This window comes from Bos indicus x Bos taurus, chromosome 12 (genome assembly GCF_003369695.1).
Source record: "Bos indicus x Bos taurus breed Angus x Brahman F1 hybrid chromosome 12, Bos_hybrid_MaternalHap_v2.0, whole genome shotgun sequence".
Taxonomy (NCBI): Eukaryota; Metazoa; Chordata; class Mammalia; order Artiodactyla; family Bovidae; genus Bos; species Bos indicus x Bos taurus.
In genome coordinates, this window is record NC_040087.1 from 40,285,365 (window position 1) to 40,308,044 (window position 22,680).

Below are 22,680 nucleotides of genomic sequence, written 5' to 3' on the forward strand. Positions count from 1 at the left end.
GTGAAGTATATTTCGTTTCATAATTGAGAGATCATATTTCTACATTTGGATTTGCTTTTGTGATCTGATATAAATTTTAGGGGAACTAACCAGTTTAAAGGTCATACCACATTAGCATTATTACTTATTGAACATGACACCTATGCCTCTAGATAACTTAAAACTTTTGAAAAAGCATCTTGTTGACTTGCATTCTTAAATTCTCACAAATATTTCATCTGTGATTAGAGCCATATTTCAACAAATATGATATAAATTTTAGGGCACTATTATGTAATAAATTCTGAGAAAGATTTTAAACATAAAATCAACTGTTAAGAAAGCAAAAACTTAAGAACACACATAAAATAAATCCTATTTAGTTTCCAACTACATGAAATATGATATTAACTGATTTGTTAATATTATCAAGGGTTGAATCTATAGTTTTAATAGAGGATTTCCCTTCAAGAAAACACCAAACTAAATTCAGAGAAAGCTCACTGCAAGGATTTTAAGTGAAAGTGGTAAACAATCCATGCTTGCTTTTGTCTGTTTTAACTGCATGCAAACTAAGAGCTCAACTCTGACAAAATCAAATTGAGAAAGTACTAAAAATGAGCCAAGCAGTTAACATGACCTCGAATCCTGCAAACCCCTGGTCTGGTACTGCTAGACCAACACAAACACTGTAGCTTTTCCCACTTGGTGGTTTCTGCATTCCCACTCCCTCAAACCCCAAATTTAGACATCAAACAATCTAAATAATATATCAGAAATAATTATGAAAACAGAAATTATAAGAAGATAATTTAAAGGTCTCACTTTCCTACCTCAGTACTGTCACATAAAATAATTGAAAAATAATGCATGTATTTGCTATTTCTCATATTTTGGGAGCAATTTACCCAAAGCTCATATATATCAATATGAAAATAAAACTTTGAGTCAGAATAATTCAGAACTGGTTATGAGGAAATATGATTTTAGATTTGAGCTTTTTATTAAATTTAAATTCTATTTTACTATTTCATGTATTATATTTTAATTTGTGCTATTATGAGAAGATAAATTTTAGCTGGAAATATTTAACTATTAAGACTGTGCACATAACCATAAGAGTATAACATTAGTTATACTTATTTAGTTAGTTAGTACAATATTTACAAGGTAATTTTAATGATGCTAAAGCCTGTTCTGCGACATCATGAAGATGACTCATCTGAAGCCAAGGGAACATCAATTTAGAGTTTCTATATACAGAATCCATTGCAACAAAATATAAAAAGTAAGATAATAGAATATTCTAACTACTGAAATTATTTTCTCTATGTTAACAAGTGTTCAATAATCAGTAGACATGTCCATACTCAGTGCAGTGGTAACTTTTTATTTTTATTCTCCTTAAGGTTATTAGCAACAAAAGCTAAAATGTAACCAGAATTTTACACCCTAGGTGTATCAAGCTTAAAAATATTAAATATTTGTCTTACAAAACCAAGAGGAAAGGTAGCCAGGCTGAATGGATGGCCCCTGCTCACTTCAAATTCCTGAATCAATATCCAAGGTGTCTGAGTGTCTTTTACTTTGTAACTGACTTCATGATCATATCACTTAGCCAAAGCAAAGGAGCAGAAACAAAAATCACAACAGATAACATTTTAATATAATTTGCATCTTCAGGAGCAATTTTTTTCCCCATATGCCACCTATATTCATCCCTCACAGAATACTGCCAAATTTAGTAGTTTAAAATATCTTAAAATTTTTGCTCGCTTCACACCAGTTAGCATTTGCTCCCTTCAGTTTCATTTTTATTTCTCACTGTTCTAAATAGCAATTCTATAACTATCTTGTGCATTTTACATGACATAACACCATTTCAGCAGCGTTTGCAATGGGATTACTCAAAAATGAAAAGTAATCATAAAAGTAATATAGTATCTCTAAATGACTGGGAATAGAAGCAATTCCCTTTATACTGTAAAAGTACATGTATACACTTGAGTATGGCATGCAAATACATTTTCAATGTATAATTTCTTCAATATCTACACAAATGTATATATGAGCAAATACTTACTTTAGACTGTGAAAAGTTAAAGCAAGGATGTTTAAGCTCTAAACTAAGCATTTTATTTAGGAAATTAAACATGACTGTTTACCCAGAACCAAACTCACAGTGCAACTATTACAGATTGTTTTATTACTGGAAGAAGTTGTCAAATGTAAATAGGTCACTTTTTTTCATTCTTTAACATTTTCATTTACACCTCCACAAAAAGCACACCGGGGCCAAGAAAATTAATTCCCCAAATGCTGTCAGCCACGTTGGGAAACAGCAATAAACAGCTTACTGTAAAGCCTCCAGCTACAATAAAACTGCTGTCAATAAGAGCTGAGAGTTGGACTGTGCAAAAACAGGTCCTCTCGAAATGATAATCTGAAAAGGAAAGAAGCTAACGGTTCTTGTCCTAATATGCTGAGGCGGTGGTTCTCAAAGTGTGGGTTCCTGGATTAGCAACATCATTATCACCTGGGATCTTGTCAGCAAAGCAAGTATTCAGACTTGACCCCAGTGACACCGGACTAGAACCTCTGGGACTAAGGACCAACATGTTTTAAGAAACATTCCAGATGATTCTGAGACACTCTAAAATTTGAGAACTTAATACCATAATTTAAAAATCATATTCAATTTAAGAAGATATTTTCCTTTTAGAGAAAATATATCAATGAGCTTTATCATTTAAAGTCCTACTAGAAATGATTTTGTTGTTATCCTCTCAAGCCTATGACAATGAACTTTGTTTATTTATGAATAAATATTAAGATATAATCTAGCTTTTTAAAAAAAAGGACATTTTATTTAATCTGTGAATGCTAAGGGTACATCCAAAACTTCATAAAAATAATTTGCATAAAATTCAGTGACAGATTTGTTATATTCAAGGAAAATGAAAGCTTAGTAAAATAGAGTAGATGAAGAATGTGGTTTATTATTGATTTATACGTTCTTTGCAAGGTCATATGAGGGAAAACAGCAAGAGAAAAAATGTCACACAGCGTAAGAATCAATGCACTATAAGCAAACTCATGGTATAAAAGTCAGACCATAGGTTTTCATTGTACAGATAAGACAAACTCATGATATTTAAATTTGGTAGTACTTTGCTCAATAATCTTTCATTTTACCCACACATCTACCAGCACCATAAAGTGAAAAGGTGTTTCTGTTAACAGCAATCCTTTTCCATTCAACTAAAAATCTTCACAGATCCTACCTTAGTTTATAAATTCCTCTGAAAGCTTTTGCTATAATAAACCCTACTTTTTCAAAAGGTGTTATTTCAGGAGCACATTTTTATAAAAGCCACTAGTTGAAGGAGCTAAAAAAAGAATTTTTATTTTTTAACTTAACTAGAACATCTTCAATAACAGCCATATAGTTCAGTGAAAAAACAATTTAAAGGATAGTATATAATGTGTGTTCTTCATTCATAGAAAATATGCCTCTTTTATACTAAAATTGTACATATTGCTATCACCATCACCTGTCCTTACTTCCATAAATACTCTTTTTCTCCAACATTGCAATTTTTCTTTCTCAGCATGAAAACTTCTAAAAGGCGTAAATAACCAAAGCCATTTCAATAGCTCTTTACCATAATAGTGAATTATAGCTACATTTGAACACTGAAATGCCTACAAGGAGAACTGCACAGTGACGCAGGGTCTCAGGGAATGTCTAAAATGCACTTTAGTTCCAGTTAGAGAATTATTCAGCATCCTATTTCAAAGATTACATCACACAAACAAATCTCCTTATGACTGACTAAACCTTGACGAAAGATCTTTCTCATACCTTAACATTTATGTCACTGAACTATATCTATATGTCACAGTACTATATATAGATCCAACTTTGGGGAAGAAATCAGAAAAAGTGGGTCTGTACATCAATGCTCATAATACCCACCACACTTAATATGAAAAGAAAAATGATCTGGGAATAACTTCAGCATGTTTCTCTGGGAAACAAATTTCAGATTTTACATGAAAAGTTTTAAGTCATGTTACATTTTTAAGATATTGTGCAAATCACAAATTATCATCAGTATTTTGTGGTAACCTTACCCACCCATTGAAAGTAAATAATAAAAAGCCATATTTTCTTTTCACTGAAATAGCAACTTTATATTTAAATCCACTTAGTTTCATAAATTACTTTTCTCACCATGATTAACTATTTAGCAACATTTACAAACCTCTACTAAACTCAGAAATGTTCTTAATTTTAAAACATCAAACCTCTTTTAAAAAGCTGATGAAGTTAATACGAAAATAATTCATTCCAAATTTTATGTCTATCGAATAACATCATATTCTCTAGAACCTTCGTACTGACTTAATTCCTTTCATCCTGTACATTCAAGCTCTAAGTATATGTGCTTTCTAAATCCTCTAGATATTTAACCTTTCAAGAAATGGAAATTTCAGCTGTAAAATCATAGGCATTATACTTAACATTCTGAAGTATCTCTGATTCATTGTTAAAATTATTTTAATAAATATCTTACTACCATGAAACCTTAAAGTCACTGCAGAGCAACAAACACTGGATGGTGAGAGACAAATAGAGTTTCAATAGAACATTCTCACCCATCCCACCCCAACAAGGAAAAAAATAAAAAAAACTCTTGAGTTTTCAAACACTAAGCAATGACTGTCAATACTGTCCAAATTTTATTTTGCTTTACTTGATTCTCTGAAATTTGTCTGTTCCTTACTTGTAACAAATTCATATGGGTCATCACCATAGGTGGACTCAATACCAACGAAGACAGAACTTGGATTACGAAGTCATAGAAAGTTGGTGTGTTGAGAACTGATCACAAAAGAGCAAGCAAATGAGCTTAAATGCTAGTTGCTCCAGAACAACTATCATTAAATAAAAGGTATCTTTGGCTATAGCACCAGATTGATCTTTCCTTCCCCCTTTACTTGCTACTGCGGGATTGGAGCTAGGCCAACACAAGCGACATGATACCCTAGTGCCATCTACAGGCTATTATTGACACTCAAATTTCATGGCAACAGACAAGCACCAGTGAAATAAATTAGACAGCACTGTATTTAAATCTTTATTAACAAGGAATTATTAGACCTAAGAAAAACTAATTCTGGATTTGGTTGAAATATGAGTTTCTCAGCCTATTAATCCCTCTTCACATGTCATATTTCACAGTTTAAAATGAGTTATGACAGATCACTTATGCATTACTGAGATGAGAGAATATTTACAATGGATTTATTCTTTTATGTATAAATCAGTTCTAACAGGGAGAAAGTATTCCTTCCTTCTTTCTTTCTTTCTTTTTTTGAAAGAGTACTTTGGCCATTGTGGACAATCTGCAATCCTGTCTATTCAACCTTCAATTTACTATATTACAATAAAATCATCTGAAATCAAAGAGAAGACTTCCTATATGGCTTAGCTGCAGTCTACCAACAATCATGTGCTTCACAGCTGATGTACATTTAATATTCTACTATATTTTCAGAGACTAAAAAAAATTAACCCCTTTAGCAACCACAGCTCCAACATAATTATAGTCAGACCTTCAAAAGTCATTTAAAACTTGAGATTTGAAGGTGACTTTTGAGATCAAAAGGTAATGTGAAAATCTTGAAGTAGTCAATTTGGAAACCCCAGGAGCAGAATTTGGCATATCAGGACAGGTTTTCTTCTTCAGCAAACATTATCTTGGGACATTTTGGAATAATTTCCTCTTTTCATCTTTTGCCATTTGAAGGAAACTGGGAGGTTAAATAATTCTCAGAACTCAGAAATTTCAAAGCTGTTCTAAAAATTCTTGACTGAGCCCCAGAGGAATAGAAAAGGGGTCAAGTTTTTTTTTTCCCTCTTTATAACTAAGCTAAAGTTAGACCAAAACAAGAGACACACTGGCACGTTAATACTGGTTGACTGGGCACTTGTATGCAGTACTTATAGACCAGTAAAAGTGCTCATTTACCTGTCTGGTGTGTAAGGGGCCCTTTGTCTTGAAGCCTCCTTGGGAACTGCACTCTGAGGCACTGAAGTGATCTGAACTAGTGGAAGAGCGTTTGGAAAGGGTGTCACAACCCCCGACAAAGGTGTTGTCCAACGGGAGCTCCTGAATCACGTGATGCTTTTTCACCGAAACCGGAGTGTCTGGTTTAAGATGGAAAGCCGGCTGTGGAGAAGCGGATTTGTAGTGCTTGGCCAGGTCAGGGCTGTTCGGCTTGAAGGTGGTTGGAGGTGCCGGGCCCCAGTCAAATCTTCCTATGCTTTGCTCCTCCAACTCAGCCGGCAGGCTTATTGTCCCATTGATAGGTTCGTGAACTGCATCATCAGGTTTGGACTCTTCGATGGTAACAAAGTTCAAAAGAGAGCTCTTGGGAGATTTTCTTTTCTTCCTTTTCTTTTTCTTGTTTTGTTTGTTCTCCTGGTTTGGGGACATCCATTCGGCACCTTGCTTGCTCCTTTGAGCTGCTTTGAATCTTGATGCGTGGCGACAGCGCACCAGAACAGTGACAAAAATCACAACGATGACCACCATGGCACCTGCGACGATGGCGATCATGATGGTGAGATAGTCCTCGTTTTGATAGGGTTGGCTGCTATCCCCTATGTTTCTGTCCAATGGGGTCTCCATAGTCCTACGAATCAAGTCATAGATATAGGAAGCATTGCCAGCAGTGTCATTAACATAAAGGAAAACAAGCACAAGTGTGTGTAGAGACTTAGGGTATCCCAAGTCACTTATGTTGACCACCAATCGGTGCAAGCCCACATCAGTTGGTGCTGGTTTTTCTTCCAGGGTGATGTTACCTGTTACTGGATCAATCCGAAACAAGCCTTTGTTGTTACCACTCACAATTGTATACTTAAGTTCAGCGTTCATTCCAGTGTCAATATCCACTGCAAAAACTTCTGCTACCACCGAGCCAGGAATGGCTGAGAGAGGCACCAACTTAAAAGAAGTATTAGAAGGAGGTGAAATGACAACAGGACTATTGTCATTGACATCCATGACATTTATAGTTACTTTTGCAGTAGAGGAACGGGGTGGTTGTCCCCCATCAGTGGCTTTGACATCAAAAGTGTAGGAACTCTGCTGCTCTCTGTCAAATGAGACATTTGACTTTATGACTCCAGAATAGGGATCCAACACAAAATTATCATTGTCATTTAGAATGGAAAGAGTCACAGCCTTATTCTCTCCAGCATCTGCATCTGTCACTGTGATTACCCCCACAGTACTATACTTTGGCAGATTCTCAGACACAAAAAATTGAAAATGATTATGAGTAAACTTAGGGCTATTGTCATTCTCATCCAGAACAGTAACTATCACGGCCGCTTGACTTTGGAGGGGAGGGGTCCCATTGTCCCTGGCAGTTACTGTAAAAATGAATCTTTCTTGTTCTTCTCTGTCAAAGACCCTAGAGGCTGTCAAAACTCCTGTCTTTCGGTCCAGATCAAAGAAGGAGGCATTCGGTCCAAGCTGATAAACAATATCTGCATTTTTCCCACTGTCTTCATCTGTGGCACTAATAGTTGTTAAGTATAACCCACGTCGGTTGTTTTCAGAAACTGACAGCTCAATTACAGGCTGGTTGAAAATTGGTGGGTTGTCATTTTCATCCTCAAGCTTAACCCTTACCAGAGCAGTCTGATTTAAACTGGGCTTCCCAGAATCAGAGGCAACGATTTTAAAGCTGAATTCTTTGGTGCCCTCATAGTCCAACAAAGAGGAGGTCTCTAACAAATATTGGTTGTCATATACTGCCTTCAAATGAAACGGGACCTCTCTTTCAATAAAACAGATCACTTTGCCATTCACATCTGTGTCCTTATCTGAAACTGTAATTAGGGCAATCTTTGTATTGACAGGATCTTTCTCAGACAAATACACGGTGCCATTGATGGGACTTATAATGTACCTGAGGTCTATGTTCGGAGGGTTATCATTTACATCAGTGACATTGATGGTAACCGTTGCTCTAGCAGGAGTAGAGCTGCCATCACTAGCCAGTACTGTCACTTTGTGAATAGCTGTCTCCTCTCGGTCTAAGGACCTCTGAACTGTAATGAGCCCAGTAGTATTATTTAAAGCAAAGAGTCTTTTGGTTGCAGGCGCAACCTGGGCACCAAAAATGTACCGGATTTCAGCATTACTGCCTATATCTGCATCAGTGGCATGGAGCTGAATTACGGAGGTGCCCACGGGAGCATTCTCTGGAATGTGCACCTCCACCTGACCCTCTTTAAACACTGGCTTGTTGTCATTTACATCACTTACTGTGACCTGCAGGATGGCGGTGCTGGACTTTTGTGGGGTGCCTCCATCCTCTACTTTGATTTTCATCACGTAGGTATCTTTCTGTTCTCTGTCCAAGTTTTGCTGAACAATCAATTGCGGCCACTTTTCTCCTTCCGGAGTTTCCACGATATCCAGTCCAAAAACACTCTGCCCATTTAACAATTCATAATGCTGTACACCATTGAAGCCTGTGTCAGGATCTGTTGCTGATGGAATTGGAAAGCGGCTGTTGATCAAAGTGTTTTCTGGGATGGAAATATTGATGACAGGAGATGGAAACATGGGGGCATTATCATTGGTATCCTTGACAATTATTTTTATTTTGATCAGCCTGAAAAAATCATTGGGGAGGATCACCACCTCAAGTTCAAAGAAACACTCATTCTCCTCAGCATAAGAGGCTCCAGCACAGAGTTTTTCTCTGTCTATTCTATTGGAGGTTGTGAAAATTTCCCCAGTGCTACTGGATACTTTCACCAAAGGGGCATCCCCAGCTTTAGAAACCAGTCTGTAGACAAGGCTGGCACTGGTCCCTGTGGCAGCATTGATGTGAGAAATGTTCAGATCCTTTGGTATGTTTCCTATGGGTACATTTTCAGGCAATTCCTCTCTAATAGTGTAAATAAGTTCTTGAGCTATTGCGGAATCCAGCCTTAAACAGGCAATCAGAGCAGCCAACAGGTAAAAATCCCTCAGGTCCATGATAATGTATTTATTTTCTTTTTCCTGGACTTAGGGTTTAAAGGTCTCCACTGAGGAATGAGGCACAAATTGCAAAAGGAAGCGTGCATGGACTGGAGGATGCATTACATCTCATCGCTTATTTGGAGACAGCCACTGTCAACACAATCGTATAGACAACATTATTCTTCAGTAAACAAAAGCACACAGTCATGAAATATCACAACACATTTTCCACCGCATATTAGTAAACATGGCAGTTTGCTCTGCCACTGTTTGCAAGTTAACTCTGTGAATAAAAACACCAAATAGCCCCTGCTTGTTGCATTTGCCCAGAGAAAATAAAATTATCTACTTTTGAATTAAGGGCAACTGCTATTTTTACCTGCATTCACCCACACTGTTGGTAGGACACTGTTTAATTCAAAACATGCGTCCTTGGTTTCCTCTTCCCCTCCCCCCTCTTACCCATCTCCTGGCTTCTAACCCACCTCCCTTAGTTTTTTCAGGAGCTAGTGAAAAACACCAAGTATTTAGCTATGGTTCCTGCTAATTGCTTTGTCACATGTCAAATGTGATGTGTTTTCTTCTCTGCCAGACTGAGTCATCTCTTTCTTCTAAACAATCTTTTTTTCTTCCCTCCCAGTTTTTCAGCTGCCTTCTGAATACAATTTTACTGGGAAGCAAGCATTCGGACATGCTGCTGCAGCATCAGAAGCAGTAGTCACCGGCCACTACATAACCTCATTGCCTAAAAGCACAATACCAAGACCTTCAGTTTACACAGACCTTGCTCTCATTTCTCCATGTTGCTAAATTATCCCCATTAGAATTAATAAACACATTAAAACTTTTAGAATACATATAATAACATAGGATTCCTTATCCTAGAGGTGGAAAAGAGTGCCAAGACATAAGTGAAATGAAGCTAACATTTCCATGTAACTGCACAAAATTTTCTACTGAGCATAAAAGAGGAAAGGGAAAAAAAATGCAGTTCTTAACCCCATCTCCGTTTATAGTATTAGTAACGTCTGCCACACATAAATACTGAGAGTCAATAATGCAGGTAGAAAGCCTTCTGCTTCGATGCCCTCCTAACTGCAATTTAAACGGGTACAAGCCTCCAGGCAGCTACCTACTTGAGTAGAACTGGTCAGTTTCCAGGCTCTAATCTTATCTGCATTAGGCTGCACGGTAGCTGATGCCTGCGATTAGTTCCGGCAGAGTGATGCAGGTAGGGATGCAGATACAGCCTAGTAGGTGAGCTCTGCCCCAACCGTCTACCCAGTTATAAACATCACTCGTCTACACCGAGGACATATCTAAACACAAAATTTACAATTGTGCATGCGAAACTTTACACTTACGTTAGTTGCCTCAACCTTTCCCCTTTCCCGGTATGCTGCAGTTAGGAATGAGCTGTTCCAACACATAGAAAGCCATGCATTTGGTAGCACCAGTTTGGGGAGAAATCAGAAGCAGCAAAACGTTTTCTCCTTGTAAAATGTGTTGCTTCGGGCTGGCAAATTAGCAACTCCAGAGAACAAATTCACAGATTTGTCGTTAGTCATTCTCTCCACATTTCGTCTCTATTACCCACGGGGTCTGAGATCTCCTGGTATTTAGCACACACACTACATCCACTTGCACTTCTTCAGCTCAGGGGTATTTTCCACAGCATCAAGTATACCATTTCCCTTCGATGTCAGTACTGCTTAAGTCTCTAACTTCTTGTAGGAAACGTCAGAGTTGGGGTGGTGGTGAGTCTCTGGGTGCTCTCCGGGGTGACAGTTGCCCGAAAAATTCCTAATTGGTTATCTCTTGCGTGCTTCTGAGACTCTAGGGCGCTCCTTCCTGTCTGGCACGCTCTCCCTCTCTCTCTTTGCCTCTGCCCCTCTCTCCTTCTCCCTCTCTGAACTGAATTTCTTGATATAACTCTCAATAAGCCCAGAGGGAGGGCGTGACGGCCGAAGCCCCGCCTCCGGACCCTGATTGGCCCGAATCTTGCGGTGCGGGCGGCCGCAGCCGGGAGAGGAACAGGGCGCTGACTGTCTCCCAGCCTCCCTTCCCCAGTGCCCCCTCGGCAGCCGCGAAAACCCGGAGACACGATCCTGGCTGCGCGAGAGCCGGGTTCCAGGAGGCGCACTGAGCATGCCCAGCAGGGTCTGGCCCGGGAGGGAAGTGGCGGCGCTCCCGAGGCCCGAGCGGACGCGGCTCTCAAGAGCACTGCGGGCCGGCGGCTGGTCTGGGCAGCCAGAGGCCGAGTCCCGGCGGTCGCCCGAATAGGGGCGGCACCGGAGGCAGGCGGGGCGTGCGAGCGCAGATCCGAGAGCCTCGGGCACCGCAGCGGGCGGTTGGGGGATGCCGGAGGCGGCTCAGCTGCGGGCGCACATTCCACAGTTCTCTTTGCTAAATGGGGGGACCAGAATGCCCTGATGGGAAAGAGTTCTTCCGGGCTCCGAGGCGGAGCACCGGCCAGCACATCCCCGGAGCGCGTTAGAAGGACTACACTCACGGTGCCGCAACTAAAGGCTTTTCCTGGCAGGAACGTTGGCCAGAAGGGCAGAGAGGGCGACTTGGAAAGGTCGGGACAGAGGATATTCGAATCTCAATCAAAACAGGAAAGAAAATTAATTTGAGCACTCCCTTCGTGTAGGGTGACGGAAGCTGCCAGGAGAAAGGGAAAATGACAGCCTCTGGGATCCCCTAGACAGCCTGAGGCCAGCCTGCCGTGAGGCGCATGAACGGGCCGCGGCAGCCGATCCAGGCTGTGCTTGTACTTCTGCTCCCGCCGCGCCCAGAACCTGTGAACCCGAGCTCTCCCGGACGCGCGGCCGTGGCAAAAGCCGCTTCAGCTCACCTAGCTGCAAACTTTGGTCGCGAAACGCTGGAAGGAGTCCGGTCTAGCTGCTCCCCAAGCTGTGGAACGTTTCTCTCCCCTACACTGTCTGCTGATTCCAACTTGACGTGTACACTAATACTTGTCTTTCCCTGTGCACTTGGTTTTTCTGACTCCTGTTCCCGTCGTCGAGTATCCTGATGCATTTCTTATTTTCCTGTAAAAGCGGGATAGAGGGACTCTCGAAAAGAATTAGCCTTATTCTTTAAATATTGGCCCCGAAAGCACTGTCCATATTTGACTGAACGTTTAAAATCGGTAAACCACGAATATTTGTACCTACGACGCCAGATACCTCAGTAAAGTTTGAGGCATTAATAACAGTTCACTTCGAACAAAATATATATATATTTTTGCATGACCTGTAAAGGTTGTTTGAGAAGGCCTTAATGCATGATTGAATAACTTGTACTATCTAACAGGGAGGAAAGGGCATTTATTTTAAACCTCCGTGTTCCCTATTCTGTACTGGGCTAAAGATGGCTTGAGGCTTTTTCACGTAGTTCTGCACTGTGATGGCGTGTTAGGGAACACCTTTTGTTTTTGAATACAATGGCTTTCCTTTTAAAATATGAACACTTATTTTTAGGTACTTGAAAGTAAAAAAGAAAAAAAAATCACTAAGCAAACCTACCAAACTTAGATATTGTGTAAATAATTCCATTATTTGACCAACTAATTTTGACACTGCAATTTCCTCACATCTATGAAAATTTGTTTTTTATTCAAACTTTTCCTCAGATGGAATATTCACAGTAAAAGTGCAGGGCCTCAGAGGCCCCTGTAAAACACATCAACTCCATCTATATGAAATATAAACATGAATCTAGCAGACCATAGGTTGATACTGTTTTAAAATGGGGAAACAACTCTAGCAGTATTTTGAATGATTAGGAAAAAGGTTTGCTCAAGTATCTAAAAAGTCAAAAGGAAAATATTACCTCATACAATAACACCAGTGAATTAAAGGAATATTCTTTTATTTTACCATAGTGAGTGATCATTTTGCCATTCATGGTATCAACAATTATAGCTAGTGCTTTGTTCCAATTGTCACATATTTTATGCTCTGAACTAGTTTAAAATAATAAATGAACCATCAATCTGCTACATTTACAATAAACACTGCAGCACAGCCACTTTCCAGTACATTTATGAAACATTAGTTATCTCACATTCTCATTCCAATCATACTGTAGTCATTTCAAAATCACAACACATAGCTTAGCCATAATTATTAAACATATTCACAAAGTGGAAATGTTTCTATTTGCTGAGGGGTAGCTTTACTTGTAGTCAGGACCCATTATTACCCTATGCTCATAAATGAAATCTTAGCATGAATACAGATGAAGGTTAAGGAAGAGAAAAGAAATCATCACATGATAAAACTTATGCCCAGGAGACTTTACTTAACAGAAAGCACAGGGTATACCCCCCAAATGAAATACATGTAGATCTTTTAAAAGGAAATTGAGTTTAATATAGAGATAGGGCTACTGACTTATTCTATCTTATGGGTGTTTATCCCACAGGTCTAAATTTCTTGGATTCTTTTATTGTAGTAGTTTTACTTCTGAGAGCTAGAATAGTTGAAGCTTATTGTTTGCCCTATTGTAGAAGGAGAAGGAAATGGCAACCCACTCCAGTATTCTTGCCTGGAGAATCCCATGGATGGAGGAGCTTGGTGGGCTACAGTCCACCGATTGCAAAGAGTTGGACTTGACTGAGCAACTTCACTTTCACTTTTACTATTATAGTCCAAATGCTGAACTCCAGAATCAGAAATATTATTAGAGGTCTTATTAATATTCCTGGAAGAAAATTAATTGATATAAAGGGTCATTTTCCTAACCCTCTGCTATCATAACTTGAGTCTTCTGCCAAAACCATGATATAAAAAGTTTGCATATTGAGAGTTCTTCACAATCCAACTCTCTTAATTTTTTTAAAAAAAGATGTTTCTGCATAATTATGAATTAGTGAAATGATAGTATTCACTAATTTTAGTTTTTGTAGGGGAACACTTATTGAGGTGTTTTGTTTTTTGGTTTTTTGCTGCATTTTAATCACCTTTCTCTTTCCTGAATTTAGTAAAATGTTAGATTCTCAATTATATGACTTCTAATATACATCTTCAAATATATATGTTAGATTTCCAATTAGATCTCTTCAATTATCCCTTATACCATCTTTGTCAATTCATGTTTTCTGCAGCAAGGAATTATCATGTTCTCACCTGTGTTGTACCTGATTAATAATGTAAGAATTATGCCGTCCAGGCTGTAGTAAAATTGCCTTAGTGTTCTTTGCTGGTTATATAGGTCATGGAATACTTGCAAAGCTAAGTCACCTTTGGCCAGTTAAGTGAAGACTAACATGCTATTACACATTTATACAGACAGAGATATCAAATTAGTAAAATTATTTTATGTTCTAAGAATTTAATGTTGTTTATATATTTAAACAATAATTTCCATTTAATAACAAATTATTAATCAGTTCAGTTTGTTAATTGGATTTTCAAAGATGATTTTCTAGTTACCATTCAGCATTTTAAAATTACATTTCATACAGAGATCATAAAAGTTTTTTTAAGTTACATTTTCTATAAATGACATAGACTGTGGTATTTGAAATGATCAAATGACCTCCTCAAGGATTTAAAGACTAAAATTTTCAACTGTAATATACTAGTTCTATATTCCAATCAAGGTTAAAAATAAAATAAAATTCTTTTGTGCCCTGTACTTCAAAAGTTCCTTTAATCCAGATGTCTTATTATGACTAACCGACATTAATCAATCAATCACAGGAGCTCTTCTGTCACAGCAGGTTTTATTGTCCCTGTCTCACAGAAGAGGCTAGACTATTATTCTGTATTTCTAGGAGAGGAGAAGGTTGGAATTATGCAAAAAGAATGCTGAGGATTATTTGTGTTATCACGGTTTAGAAAATGACAATGCAGAATTTTAACACCACAAAAAGACAATTAGCACCTTTTAAGGTTGTGCAAACTGGCAAGTGTAGTAAGCTCCTTGAATCATTCTTTTGCTTCAGTATTAGCTCTTTTCTTTAAACATCTTTCTTTTTTTTTTCTTCTTCTTCTTTTTTTTTAAGGAAAACCTAGGCCAAGGTCGGAGAAGGCAATGGCACCCCACTCCAGTACTCTTGTCTGGAAAATCCCATATACGGAGGAGCCTGATAGGCTGCAGTCCGTGAGGTCACTAAGAGTCGGACACGACTGAACGACTTCACTTTCATGCATTGGAGAAGGAAATGGCAACCCACTCCAGTGTTCTTGCCTGGAGAATCCCAGGGATGGGGGAGCCTGGTGGGAGGCTGTCTATGAGGTCACACGGAGTCAGACACAACTGAAGCGACTTAGCAGCAGCAGGAGCAGACCAAGGTATTCAAATGGCATAGGAAAGCAGGTGACAAAAAGCTTCACTGTTTGAATGACTGAACTAAATTTATCCCAATTTGCTATATTTTTATGACTGACAATGATTATAGATGTCAAGTTTGTAGCTCTAACAGTTACTACACTATAAACTGACATTTCCAGTGCCACTATTTTATCATGATTACTGTGTAAATAAAGAAAATATTGAACTTTCAGATTTCATTATTGGTTGTTTAAGACTTCATGTAAACATAGATCTCATAACAAATGTTTTCCCCATCCCAGAAATGACTCAAGTAATCACTCAGGAAGTATGAAAAAATGACTTAAAGATAGTAAAAAGAAAATTAATATATGCTTAATTTTAAATACTTTGATCATTTTAAAGTCATGCAATTTTAAGTGACATATACAAAACTTTCTATTTCTTGTGTATGTATAATATTTATTTTTGTAGCTAAGAACAGTTCAATTAGAATATCAAGTTTGATCAATTCATATTTATATAAATGATAAATGTTCAAACATAGCACGCACATTATTTGAAAACACCTCTATTTGCACTTAAAATAGAAATAGAAAAATGTTGAGATAAGGACATGTTTCCAACACAACTATATTTGCCCAAAGATAATTGGGAAATTATTTTTCATAGATATTAGATCTTTTTCAATTTAAAATAAATATAGTACAGATTTTAAAACATTTCTTTCAGTAGTCCTACTTCTTATTGTAAGAATATGTTGTCAAAAATATGAATTTATATTACTTGAAACAACAGCATTGTAGACATTTTCATTCCTTGTTCCCCTCCCCCAATTTCTTTATGCATATATTTCTTTTAAGCCTATTTTTCCTGTGTGTGTGTGTTTTTTTTTTAATAAGCTCACATAATAATCTGGGAGCCAAATTTGTTACTTGATATGCACATAAATAGACTAACTAATATATGGCAGAATGAATAAGCCTCATTTTTCTCATATAGACTCCTCACAGGAAACAAATTCAATGGACAGTCCCCTTCTAATTGAATTAGGATGAGTCAGGGAGACTATGCATATTCCATTGACTCCAGCAGCCTCTATATCACTGATAACACCCAAGTAATGAATTTAGGGCCTGCTCAGCCTTTGCTAGATAACTGATACAAGCTTTGTTTGGGGTTTGAGTCAATATCATTCTGTTTACAAAAATTGTGTGTGTGTGTATACATAATTCTTTAAAATAAACTTTTTTCTTAAAAAAAGATCTTATTCCACAGTACACACTGATACAATCCTTTTAAAAATCCTAAAAAGTACGTCATCTTTTCAATCCTATGCCTATGAATCAACAGTATGTCAGCCTCAAACAGATTGGTGAAATTTCCAGAAAGGATTGAAAGAGCCTCAAAGAAACTTCTTGGCTTTATGGTATGGGGTCATCATAAGAGATATTCATTTTTTAAAATAGCATACTACAAGAAACATTAGCTGTAGAGATTACAAGAAAGCCTAATTAGGAAAACTTTCCTTGTAAACATGTAACTTGCAAAATATAACAAAATGCAGTAAGTACCCCTTACAATTTCAAAATGATTAGAAATCTTTCAAGTCACAAAAATATTTATGCAGTGTGTTAATTTTAGAAAGTGAATTGCATACATGTTTGAGTGCAAGATCAGTATATCTAAAGCCTAATTGCAAGTTAACTGTTTAGTTTCTAGAGGTAACGATTATACCAATAAAAGTGTCTTTAACAGTTATGCTGAAACAGTAATGAAATGAAAGAGTAAGTATCTTCTAGTAATATTTGCCCCTCACTAAGGAACTCACCTGGCTTTTTGGCATATTACAACAGATAAGTATATCCTAAAGACCAGGTAACACTTTGGGTAAGCACCACAATTAATAGAAAAATGTGGAAGGTGAGAATTACATGAAAGATTATAAAACACATAAGGGACAAATTTTGTGGTATAAATCTATTCTTTAATCCATCAAACATCTAACTTAAAAACATACTATTTTAAATATATGTTAAAAACATAGCTAATATAGTTTAAAACTCTCCTATATACTCAGCACATAAATATTCAAATAACTATATTTCAAGCATAATTCAGCCAAGGGCTCTTACTGTTTGTTTGCAGTGAGGCACACTATACTGTTAGTCCTTTCTACTTTGCTAATTCTCATCACAATCTCTTTCCTCTATATTTCAGACTTTAAAGTTTTTGCTTGTTACATTAATCAATAGTTCTAATGCTCAATAGCAGTTTCTTGTTGATATACATAGATATACATCCAATTGTGTCTAATCTTCATATTGTTCCAGAATGTTTACTGAATTTACTATCGTAAGCCTGGTCTTATACTAAAGTTGCATTCTCTACTCATGAGTTAAATAACAATTAATTAACCTGCTCTGTGTTTCTTAACCTTTAACATAAATACAAATGACCTAGAAATGTTGCTAAATTAAAATGCATTCTGATATATTGGATCTGTGGTGGACACTGAGGTCCTGCCTTTCTGTCATGTTCTGAGAGCATCCTAATGCTGTTGATCAGTGGACTAGTTTTTAAGCAGCAAGGACTTAAAAGGCATCCTAGAGACAAAGTGTCATGCCTCAGAGGAATAAACAAAACAAAAAGAGCATTGGAACAAGGCCTATGTCTATCACTGTAACATACAGGGATTCATTCTATTACCAAACAAACTTTCAACACAAGTAATGCTCAGAGGATCAAGAAATTTACACATCACTCATGTATTAATTTGATTTAGCTTGTTTTCTTCCCCGCTAAGATTAGGTATCTTGAGCTAAACTTTCGTTTTACTTCAAACTCACTAGGACTGAGGAAGAAGTCTGTTTGGAGACTGGCCCCCTTTGGGGAAAGGCAGGCTGCATGCAACAGAGAAGGAGGACTCAGGGCATTTACTGAGCAATATGAGGGTAGCAGGCCACAGAGGAGCACAGGAGGTGCCAACAAGGAGGTGATGGAATACATGTGTGGACTCCTAAGCTCACAAACGATTTCTGCTTTTTTGAAATGTATCTCCCTATATCCCATCGACATGAAAAGCAAAGCAACTATAGTCACAGGGTGTGGGCTCCTCCTGCTGCTGCTGCCAAGTCACGTCAGTCACGTCCGACTCTGTGCGACCCCATAGACGGCAGCCCAACAGGCTCCTCTGTCCCTGGGATTCTCCAGGCAAGAATACTGGAGTAGGTTGCCATTTCCTTCTTCAATGCATGAAAGTGAAAAGTGAAAGTGAAGTAGCTCAGTCACGTCTGACTCTCAGCGACCCCATGGACTGTAGCCCACCAGGCTCCTCCGTCCATGGGATTCTCCAGGCAAGAGTACTGGAGTGGGGTGCCAACCTGCCAGAAATTGTCTTTCCATTCTGCCAACACTTGATTATGGTTTATGAAGATACTTCGTTCAAGAGAGACAAATGAACCCTTATATCAAAGAACCTAGATTTACAAAAGAAACACTGCAAGATCAATCTAATCACTTTCTGAACAGGAAGTGATGTATATTCAGGAGTAACTAGAAGCAGTAATTTTCATTTCATGGACCAGAAACCCAAAGGAAGGTTGAGGAAGAGAATAAGAAAAATGAAGATGCACAGAAGAAACCAGAGATGGAGAACTCCTTACAAGCTATTAGCTTTAATAATATCTATTGAAAGTAGTGAAAGTGTTAGCTACTCAGTTGTGTCCGACTCTTTGAGACCCCATGAACTATAGCCCTCCAGGCTCCTCTGTCCATGGAATTTTCCAGGCAAGCATACTGAAGTGGGTAGCCAGTGCCTTCTCCAGAGGATTTTCCTGACTTACAACCAAGAGTCTTAATTAATACAAGAAACTAAGCACAGCGACTTGGTGGTTTTGCTTGACTCTATTCTTGATTAAATTATCCTTTGAAGGACTAAAATATGAACTATGATAACATGATTTACATGTTATAATTGTAAGGGAGAATTGAAAGAGTAAAAAATCAGATGTTTGTATTCGTGGTTTTCAACTTGAATTTATCTCTTAGGAGACCTTGTTGAGGTAGAGGCCAGGGATGATGCTAAATGTCTACAATGCATAGAAATGCCCCTCCTTCACTTGCCCCCCAACCCACACACATGATGATGGCATGGTGTGGCATGCATGTTCAGTGGAGTCTAACTCTTTGTGACCCTATGGACGTTATCCTGCCAGGCTCCTCTGTCCATGGAATTTCCTAGGCAAGAATACAGGAGTGGGCTTCAATTTCCTCCTTCAGGGTATCTTCCTAACCCAGGGGTCAAACCCACATCTCCTGCATTGGCAGGTGGATTCTTTACTACTAACCTACCTGCGAAGCACACACGTACACACACACACATACGCACACACACATATTCCAAATAATTATCTGACTGAACCTGGCAGTAGCGCCAAAGTTGGGGAACATTTCTTCAGATGTGTAGTATTTGCATTTTTATATATTACAATTAATTTCAGCAAATTTATATTTAATTATATATCTTAATAGCCAAATCAAGAGTTAAAATATTACTGGAGTTAATTTGATAACCTTTAGGAAAATGGACAAAATATGTTATAAATTTTGTCTCTGGAATACTAATTGAAATCTGGATAAAACAAATCTCTCTTCCAACTATTTGTGACAAATTTTCTATTTTTTGTAGAAGGCATGGAAAATCTATAAACCAACTATTGAGTCTAAGTGTGACCATTTCTGTCCATCCTTGTTTTTAGAAAATGTAAGATTTTTAAATGTATATATGAGGCATTTTTATTGGTTTTATATTAATGTGTAATATATCCAGTATAAAAGTTAATTTTATTATTTTAAGTCATTATGTCTATCAATTCACAATTAAAAAAAAAGTCTATCCACTCTCAAATTCTCTGACAAAATAAGATTGCCTTAGTTTCTGTGATATGTTTGTGACTTGTTTGGGCTGTTCATCAAGTTAAAAAATTAAAAGTGCAGTTACTTCAAATAGAAGAGGAAGACCTCCCTTGGTTATAAAACTGTAAGTTCCAACAAAACATAGATGTACTTAATCGCTCGGTCATGTCCGGCTCTTTGTGACTGTAGCCGGCCAGGATACTCTGTCCATGGGATTCTCTAGGCAAGAATACTGGAGTGGGCTTCAGTTTCCTCCTCCAGGGTATCTTCCTGATCCAGGGGTCAAATCCAAGCCTGCCCCTTCTCAGGCGGATCTTCCCGACCCAGGGATCGAACCTGGTATCCTGAATCACAGGCAGATTCTTCACCATCTGAGCCACCAGAGAAGCCCTAAAACATGGATAAATCCATTCAAATATGCGATTATGTACAAGTTAAAAAAAAAAAAAAAGACTAATGTAATTCATCTGGTTAGTTGTTAAGATTTCTTTCATCCTGGTTATGATAGTCTCAATAACTTATTTTAATTCCTTCAAAGGATACTGATCACACATTTTTATTCTCAGGTTTTTAGGTCAACTTAATTGTTCCTGGAAATTTGCACAATAAACTGCAATAATAACCTTGTAAGTTACCAAAAACTTGCCGAATTAGGTTAAATATTCATTCAGAGAGAAACAAATATGCTGAAGAAAAATTGAGTACTAGAAAAATGAATTTTATACTATTTAACTCACTCAAGAATCAGAATAATTTCTAACTGATAAACAGCGCCATCTAGAGGACTTTTTCTGAAATGCATATTAAAACTGTCTAAAAGCGTTAAATGTATGATTTATGCTATAATTTTTATTTTCTAAATTTCATAAACCTAGTAAGTTATTTTCTATCTTTCATGAAATTAACTTTGTGGAAAAATTAAACTAGTAAACCATTTTTGCTATGATTTCAAGTCTAAATACTAATACATTGTCAAAATATTATTTGAATGATATAATTATTAATTATAATGTTTTTGCAAGATAGTAATGTATTTTTGATATTTAGTAAGCTAATTATAATATCATAATTCTAGTCCTGTCCTTGTAAAACTATATTCGAGTCAATAGCTAGAAAACCCAGCAATACAATGACGTTTGTATATAATGTATACACATTACAACAAATGTTTCTTTCAGAAAAGTGATAAAATTGCCTGTGCTATTCTTGTTATTTCCTCCTTTCTTTCCTCTTTTGTGTTAGTTTCAACATGAACACTTTTCAGTCCTGGTTCATTAATGTACACATTGTGCTGATTTCTAAGGTCTATTTTTTGAAGAGTTAATCAGTGGTGGCTGAGACTCTGTGGGGTTCTCAGGACCTAAAAAGGTATAAAAAGAGAGATACCTTGCTGTGTTGCCTATTTAAATAGAAATAATAGTGCCTTAACACAAAGTTTCCATTGTCAAAAATTGGTGAAAAAAAGAGAAAAATATCCATTCTAAAGTTGTGACAATCAAATATATGCATATCGCTAATATTATACAAATGGTACTTACTGAAATTTATTTTTATATGCTCTTGAATTCCAGATTGGTTACTAATGAAATTTGCCAAACAGTCTACTTTGTATCATTTGTAATCATGTGAGGTTTATTTACAATTTTTTTGAGATGACTAGGATTCTATTTCGGTATAATCTTTATGTTACATCTGCACTTAAACTGCTAGAGATTATTAATTCTGTTATTAGGAAGACAAAGAGGAGTGTAAATTTCAAATCAAGTCAAACAAGACAGATACATAGCATTAAAATGTAGTTCTGCAAAGCTGCTATAAAGCTGTCCAGATGCCTAGTTGAAGGGAAAATCTATGACAAGTGAGTATAAAAGTAATTTTTCTTTTCATAATTTGATGTTTTAATTACAATGAATATCCCTGATAGAGTCCAATACAATTTCATTCTATTATTGTTTTACATTTATGTGAGAAAAAATTACAGGGTTAACGACAGTTATGGAATGCTGACTGGCATAACTATTACCATTTCACATCTGCTGTTTCAGTTGGAAATGATCTCTGGTGGGAAAGAAAGGAACTGAATCAATATCAATGCACATAAGAATAATCACTTATTTTGTAGTGGAGACTTTGATGTTTTTATATTATTTGACATTACACATTTACATATTTTATTTTCTAATCAAATTAAGAAATACATATGGAAGAAATAGTATACCACAGAGTAACAGAAAATGTGGAAATGTTGGCCACCTTTCTCTACTTGAAGCTTTGGACCCTTGCCTTTTAATAAGAAAAATGTTATGTGTAGAAAAATAGTACAATCCTCTATCTAGATTCAGCAATTTTTAGTATCATCTCGGATTTCCTTGATCTCTTCTCACATTTGCTCAACCATCTGAAAGTAAGATACAGACCTGTCATTGCAAAATTATTCAGA

At 37.1% G+C, this 22,680-nt stretch overlaps 1 protein-coding gene across 7 annotated transcripts in view; it reads right to left on the reverse strand.

The window, feature by feature from the left end:
- PCDH9 (protocadherin 9) overlaps positions 1-12,017 on the reverse strand; it is a 1,136,570-nt gene extending 1,124,553 nt beyond the window's left edge. For 6 of the 7 annotated variants that reach the window (XM_027557661.1, XM_027557658.1, XM_027557660.1 and 3 more), the window contains exons 1-2: positions 10,403-11,139; positions 6,018-9,188 (exon numbers count right to left, since the gene is read on the reverse strand). In XM_027557661.1, coding sequence (XP_027413462.1) covers positions 6,018-9,053 — 3,036 coding nt within the window. In that variant the 5' untranslated portion in view covers positions 9,054-9,188; positions 10,403-11,139. Of the gene's footprint in view, positions 1-6,017; positions 9,189-10,402 lie in introns of all 7 variants that reach the window. The other variant, XM_027557662.1, reaches the window with a different exon arrangement.
- Between the last annotated feature and the right edge of the window lie 10,663 nt (positions 12,018-22,680).